The sequence below is a fragment of the Salvia splendens genome, chromosome 8, assembly GCF_004379255.2.
Source record: "Salvia splendens isolate huo1 chromosome 8, SspV2, whole genome shotgun sequence".
NCBI lineage: Eukaryota > Viridiplantae > Streptophyta > Magnoliopsida > Lamiales > Lamiaceae > Salvia > Salvia splendens.
In genome coordinates this window covers 18,974,485-18,982,670 of record NC_056039.1, presented here as the reverse complement: position 1 = coordinate 18,982,670, position 8,186 = coordinate 18,974,485, and the positions used below count along the sequence as shown (strand labels likewise).

General features: G+C 40.9%; 1 protein-coding gene across 1 annotated transcript; it reads right to left on the bottom strand.

The window, feature by feature from the left end:
- Nucleotides 1-5,344: 5,344 nt before the first annotated feature.
- Nucleotides 5,345-5,866, bottom strand: LOC121745886. Its single transcript, XM_042139828.1, has one exon. It carries the CDS (start codon nt 5,864-5,866, stop codon nt 5,345-5,347), a length of 522 nt encoding a protein of 173 aa, XP_041995762.1.
- Nucleotides 5,867-8,186: the final 2,320 nt, after the last annotated feature.

Sequence of the window (8,186 nt, the reverse complement as noted above, 5' to 3'; positions counted from 1 at the left end):
ATAACATCCACAAGAGGAGCTCGAAACGAGGTTTTATTATTCGGAACCTAGCTAGTTGGAGTTTGATTACTCTATGAATAATAAATAAGAGTTTCTTGCTAAGTCCACTCTTGGAATTCGAAATATGTTAATTAATTAAGTCTATAGCAGACATTAATTAATTAATGGATGTTTCCATCTTAAGCGCGGGAAATAAATCAAATACAATTAAAGGAAACCCGGAATACTTGTAATTTCGGATTTGGAAGGCAGTGCAATATTACTTCTGTAGTGGCTGCTCGTAATATTCCAATATAAGCTTATATTAAATTGTGGGTTCAATTTAATTAGTAAAAAGCTAATTGGGTGAGGCCTATTCCAGATTCTTCCTTAGATCCCTGACTGGGCCCAATATGTGACTTATATAAATAGTAGATTAAAGGAGACAGAAAATACAACAATTATTTTACAAAATTTTCGCCCCCCCCTCTTGAGAGAGTTTTCGAAAATTGTGCTCCCTCCGTGAGCTGAGTTCTGTCTTCCATTATTCGAGTCCTACTACGTTGGTGAGATTTGCCCACACAAATATCAGCGTATAGTCCGGGACACCAGTCAGAAGATCTGAGGTCTTGTATTGAAGATCTTCACGTGGAGACGGAGCAAGCCATCATCGATTCTTGATTGAATCAACGAGGTAAATTGGCTAATTCCGTAGTAAGCATGTTTTAGGAATTTTATGTGCTAAAGCATGTTTTAATTCAAGTTATGAGCATGATACATGTGATAATTACACGAATAGATTTTGTCTAAATAATCTGCTAAATAGATCAAATTCATGTGCTCCGTTTTGAACGCACGCTTCCGCTGCCAGCCCCTTCAGTTGGTATCAGAGCCAGTCTTTGGCTCTGATTATTTGGATTTATATTTCGCGAAATTGATGTATGCATGTGTTATTTGATTGCGAAGCATGTTCTTGGTATTTTGTTTAATTAATTATGCATGATGAACTCAAGAACTATCCAATCAAAGAACTTGAATTGCTCGAACGTACCACGTGAGATCGAGATAGGGATGTCGAGACAGTGGGAGTAGGGAGCCGTGATCACGGGGCGACGCGCGAACGAGTGGGTACTCGTGCGCGCCGCCGGCCGAGACCACACGCACCAGACGGAACCCGGGTCAAGGTCGACACGGCGGTGACTGGCGCGGAGTGGTGGCTCGTCCGAGAGCCACCGAGACACCGCGAGACACCGGGCCGAACCCTAGGCGGAAGGTCCGAGCTGGCCGAGAGCGGGCGCGACACCGTGCGCGCCGCTGGCCAAGAGCTCACGACACCCGACGGCTCAGAGGGTCGAGCAGGGCGCCGAGACGCTGGCCGAGAGGCGCGCGCCACCGTGCGAGCGTCTGGCCGAGAAGCGTCGGCACCCGACGAGCCGAGATGCCGAGACAGGCGTCGAGCAGCTGGCCGAGAGGCGCGTGCCCCCGTGTACGCGCCTGGCCGAGAAGCTGCGACAGCCGACGAGCCAGGCGGCCGAGACGCTGGTGCGCCACCTGCGCGCTGGTGGCCGAGACGCTTCGTGCGTCGTTCATCGTTAGTGCGAACCTCGTACGATGAGATAACGATGAAAGATTATTTTAATGATTATTTAATTATTTTATTAAAAGATATCATTAAAATATTATTATTTAATGGAAATAAAATCTTTTTGGAAGATTTACCTAGATTTTAGGAATAATTTTATTATTATCTATATCTATGGAAATAAACAATATTATTTTATTCCTAGATGATATAGATGAGAAAAATTTAATAGTTTCCTAATATTTATCTAGATTTAAGGAGTATTTTTATTATTTTTTATATCTATGGAAATAAATAATAATATTTTGATTCCTAGATGATATGCATAAGAATAATTTAATAGTTTCCTAATATTTATATATCTAAGATCCTAAAAAGGATAGATATGTATGAATACATTAAATAATGAAATATCTCTTCCTAATCTTGAACATGGAATTAATTTGAATTTAATTTTCCATGTCTTATTAAGAATTAAATAATTTATTTATTTTAGACATACCTTATAGTAGACATGAATAAGAATTATATTCTAGAACAATAATTTCCTAATGGAAGATACCGATTAATAAAAGATTTAATTATCCAGTAGATTAAATACCAACAGAATTTAATTAAGCCTTAAACTGCCTCAAGGCTAAGGATAATTAAAGTAAAACCATAACCCAAAATATCTAAGCTATAATTACGAACTCAACGTTTGTATATGGTCTCCATCAATTGGTCTGCAATTTATGAAGCCTTTTTCTAATATTATCGCCACATGCTCTGTGGGGACAATAATCCTAAGAAAATAGCAAGTTCATGAGGGCGGACTTCTCAAATATAAATAGTATGAACTAGAATGTAGTTTCCAATATTATCGCCACCTGCTTTGTGGGGACAATAATCCTAAGAAACCGCGAGATTCAGAAGTTCACACAGGATTTATGAGATAGCTTGATCTTGTTAGCAGCACACAAGCATTGTTATGGGAGTGTGTTGTAGAAATGAGACTCTGTAATGCTAAATTCGGTGGTCTTGCTTAGGCAACATTAGCCGGCTATGCCACTCTGTGGTCTCTGGACTATTCGTCGGTGTTGTGACCAGTAAAATTGTAAGATTTTAATGCGTATTGACTTCCTCTGGAGGGTACAAAATTTTAATTTTACAGTTGTAAGATTTTGAAAAGTTTTATGGTTAATCTAATCAAACTTCTTACATAAGTTTATGACAATAGTAAAATACTCTGTTTTGCAGTGCAAATCAAATCGTCAATATGTCATTCAATCCTCTTTCCGCAATTCTCAAAGAAAATAAACTCGATGGCCAAAATTATATAGAATGGAAACAAAATTTGGACATCGTTCTCACAGCAGATGAGTACATCTTTGTGCTCACCACCCCGCGACCTCTAGTGCCGGCGGCTACCGCTGCTGCAGGAGTCAGAGATGCACACAGACGGTGGCATAAGGCGAATGAGATGGCTAAGTGCTACATGTTGGCTTCTATGTCTTCAGTACTCAAGCATCAACATTCAGCCATGGAAACAGCTGCCGAGATTATGCAGAATCTCAAAAATCTTTTTGGTACTCAGAATCGAACGGCGAAGTCTCAAGCCTTTCGGAGTATCATGTCGAAGACAATGAAGGAAGGCTCGTCTGTGAGGGACCACGTCCTCGAGATGATGGGCCACCTCAACCAAATTGAGGTCTTGGGAGGGACAATCGATCCCGAGTCCCAGGTAACGATAATCCTTCAAAGTCTTCCCCCTAGCTACCAACAATTCAAGCTCAACTTCGAGATGAACAAAAGGAATTACACCTTGGCAGAGCTGTTGACTGAACTCCAGTCGGCAGAGGACCTTATGGTCCAGGCTAAGGCGGCCATGATGATTTCGGCGCCTCGTTCCTCTGGCTTAAAGCCTAGCAAAGGAAAAAGGCAGGCACCGAACTCAGGACCGGCCAGGATAGCTAAGGGAAAGAAGAAGAAGAGGGCTAACAAGAAGCCCACGAGGAAGTGTTTCAAGTGTGGAGAAAAGGGGCATTGGAAGCCAGACTGTCCTAAACGGGGCAAGGCTACAGGTATGCACCAGGCTCTAGTTGTCGAGTCCTGTTTGACTTCGACATCAATTTGCACTTGGGTTATTGATACAGGAGCCACTGATCATATTTGTTTTGATCCTGACTTATTGCAGGTGACAAGACGGCTACATGATCGTGAGATCGAAGTCCAGCTGGGCGACGCTACCAAAGTGGCGGCCGTTGCAGTGGGAGACATTTATTTGCGTTTTAGTAGTGATAGATTTTTTATTTTGAAGAATGTTTTGTTGATACCTTCTTTTAGAAGAAATTTAATTTCAGTTTCTAAATTGGTTTATGATGGATATTCGATTTCAATATTACTTCCGTAGTGCAATATTACTTCCGTACTGGCTGCTCGTAATATTCCAATATAAGCTTATATTAAATTGTGGGTTCAATTTAATTAGTAAAAAGCTAATTGGGTGAGGCCTGTTCCAGATACTTCCTTAGATCCCTGACAGGGCACAATATGTGACTTATATAAATAGGAGAATAAAGGAGACAGAAAATACAACAATTATTTTACAAAATTTTCGTCCCCCCCTCTTGAGAGAGTTTTCAAAAATTGTGCTCCCTCCGTGAGCTGAGTTCTGTCTTCCATTATTCGAGTCCTAGTACGTTGGTGAGATTTGCCCACACAAATATCAGCGTATAGTCCGGGACACCAGCCAGAAGATCCGAGGTCTTGTATTGAAGATCTTCACGTGGAGACGGAGCAAGCCATCATCGATTCTTGATTGAATCAACGAGGTAAATTGGCTAATTCTGTATTAAGCATGTTTTAGGAATTTTATGTGCTAAAGCATGTTTTAATTCAAGTTATGAGCATGATACATGTGATAATTACGCGAATAGATTTTGTCTAAATAATCTGCTAAATAGATCAAATTAATGTGATCCGTTTTGAACGCACGCTTCCGCTGCCAGCCCCTTCAGGGGCTTGTAATGATATTTGTCTCTCCTTAATCGAATCGTAGCAAAATTCGCAGTCAATTAATCCATTCCCAATATTACATCGACATCCTTCATGGCCATAACTTGTAAGTCGTGCGCGACTAGCCTAAGTTCTCCCATAACAATTTCTATGTTCGAGCATGTTCGAGAAATCTCTACTACCTCTCCCACTGGTGAGGTCACCATCATCCTATGTTCAGATTTATTTGCTGGCAACTTAATGTGTCCACACATAGTTTTGATATGAAAGAATGCGATGCGCCCGTATCGAGGAGTTTGCCCATACCTTCGAAATTCCCATCCTTGTTCAGTCTTGGGTTGTCTACAACTCAGCTCATATGCTCTAGCCTGGGAGGGAAGTCTTGGGCGGTGAGGTTGTTATTGTCGCGGAGGATGATCACAATTCATCCTTGGTTCAGCCGGTGGTGCCCTCGACTGCTGGCAGAATCCTTGATTGTTCTGCCTTGACCCCATCCCCGCATTTTTGCTCGGACACTCTCTAGAGAAGTGGCCATTTCCCTCACAGTTAAAGCACTTGGTAGTGTTCTGCATTCTACACTCTCCGAAATAGTACTTGGAGAACACATTGCATTGTGGTGGTCTGGGTCGAAAGTCACCTCTCTGGTTAGAGAAATTTTATCTACCCCCATACTGTGGTCGATTTTGGGTGGGCTGGTAACTCTTGTTTTCATAGTGGGTCCTATTTTTCATCCCACTTTCTCTTCTCTCGAGAATAATGTGGTGGAGGCAGTGCCAGTGTAGTGTTTCACATCGCCCTCTCCTTGGGCATAGTTGCCTCAACATCTAGTGCGAGGGCCAACTCTTCCACGTATGTAAGTCTCCCACGACTAGCTAGTGCCATCTTTATCTCATGCCTTAGACCCTCACGTAACTTATCGGCTAGCTTCTCGTCGGTGTCAACTTGTTCAGGTGCATACCGAGTCATATCGCAGAGTGTTCGATCATATTCAGTCACCGACATGCGCCCTTGGGTTAAGTTGTAAAACTCAGCCGCCTTTGCTTTTCGGTAGCTCGTTGGTACGTACTTGATATATATCTCCTCCTTAAAGTTCTCCCAAGTCATTCTACCCACTTGATCTCGTGGCGTAGTCTTCATCTTGGTATCCCACCAGATGTCGGCTGACCCATAGGTCACACAAGTCATTCGTTCCTCATCGTTGCACATCAGAACTGTGATAATATGCTCCAAAGCGCATATCCAAGTCTCGGCCTTTTCTGGCTCTCCTATCCCATCGAAGATAGGAGGATTTTGCTTTAGCAAAACCATTCAATATGCCATTCTGGCTTAGGTGGAGGAGGTGATGGTGATGGTGCTTGCACGCGTTTCTCCTTTCGATTATTTCCCATTTTAGTTGATTCAATTTCGCCACTTGCTGGACGATTTTCTCTCGTCTACGACCTTCGTTCGTATATCATAATCTATCAGGGTGCTCGTATTTTCATTCCAATACTATCGTACAGTGATGATCTCATGCGACGACCTTAATATTCCGACTCTAAGTTGTTATCCGTATATCCTTTGATCAAACCACTTACATAAATTCTGAGCCGTGAAACGTGATCATTTGGTGTACACGGCTTCTCTCAACTTTTTGTTTCTCAAGACCTAATGTCTGGTATGGCATAACATTCGATTCTTTGGCTGCTTGCTACAACTAAGCATAGATGCGTAAATATTCGACTCTGCGTGTTGCTGGTGTATCATTTTGTATGTGTCTCTTGAAACTTATTCCTCATATGTGTTTGCAGAGATCGAGCCATTGTCTTTCTTAAGAGTCTTGTATCAAGAATTTGGAAATCTACTTAACAGTCTTACTTGGATCAGAACGGGTTTCAACATGAGGAGCACTATTGACATTGCCCTTGATTAGAATGGCTCCGAAAATGACTCAAGATGAACAAGAATGAGTCACTACTTTCATTAAAAAGAAACAGTGATGCATCACTTGCAAATTGCAGGTCAATCAAAGGTTTTAAATGCACGAAAAGAATACCATTGTCAAGGAGCTTCATAGAAAGAAATTTATGAGAATCCAAGTAAGTACTGTCAATTAAATTCATCCATTCTAGCTACAAAGGTGGCACTCCGTCATTTCCCGAAGATAATAGAAGCGTTCTCGAAAACTCTAGATCCTAAGTCAAGATTCTTGGTGTCGTTAAAGCAATTTACTGTCCTTGAAGATCACATCTTCATACTATTTTTGGCACGCCATAGCGGTCATTCTCATTAGAACATGGTAATAACCCTCCTGGCCTTAACGTGTCATAAGGGTTGTCTTATTTGTAACGCGTCGTCGCATTAACATGTTATGCACGATTGCATTCACTTTATCTGATGGCAGGCACAATTTCTCGTTGTTTTAAGGATACATCACCTAACATTTCTTCTTGTCCTGATCTCGCTAGAAATTTCCTTTCGTTTTGTCCTTATCATCCCGGGAAAACAATAGGCAGCTATAATAATACGTCTAGTTCAAAGTATATGTTTTCGTTTGTCCCATCACTCAGGAAAGTGATGTTGTAGTTATCAGTTTACAACTATGTTCGAGCACGTTCAGCCTAGCATACTTCTTAGGCACTCTATGTTTTCCAGACATAGTTCATAGTCTCAAGCTTCAACATATATTCGATCGTTGCTTAATTCAAGCTTGATATGGATTCTACGTTTGCAACAAAGTTCAAAATTCCACATCTCACTTTCATATACGATACTTCGTACTTCATCAATCATGAATTATCATCACATAAAACGTCATTTATATATTGTGCAGTCAAACATGTTTATCCATATAAACCATTTGGCATTCCATAGCATTTCATCCAGCGTATATTAATATTTAAAATAGTAACTCAGTCAATCCATCGTCCATGGAATCACATTTCGTAAATCATACAGTTCATGGACATCTTTATCACAATCACAAAATTGTAACTTTGCACTCATCATGCTTTGCATTCACAGTTTCGTAACCATGCAATTTCGACCACATAGGCATAAAATAAAATAAAAAATAATAATTTGCCGCTCAAGTAATCAACATGTATGTCCTTCAAGTTAAATTCGCAGCTCAGACAGGTAATAACAAATCTCCGCCCCAAGCATGCGATTCATATTCACACTTCAATATTTACCACATTGAACACCTTCAATCACATACTCCCATAGTGTCTCACGTCTCATATGACCACATCATTTCCAAAAGCCATAGCATTTACTTTAAATTTTCAATAGGCCCAAACTTGCCATTTTCACAAGGAACCATTTTTCCATCGAATTTCAAAAATTTCAGTAATTCATTTCAAAAGTCGCCAAAATATTCTTACCTCTTCTTTCGTGGTTGGGCGTGACGAGTTGTGGTGTTGAGCCTTCGACGTTTAACACTTTAGTCTATCGATACAAGGGTAGACTACAACTCAAAAAGACTCTTGGGTCCAGAGCGGAAAGAAACTGAGGCTCTGATACCAAACTGTCAGGACCACGCTTTAGGGTTAATAAATATGGGCGATCGTGATTAAGAGAATTTAATATAAAGACGAAAAGGACTAGGGTTTTAATAACGAGCTTGACCAACAATTAATATTCAAAT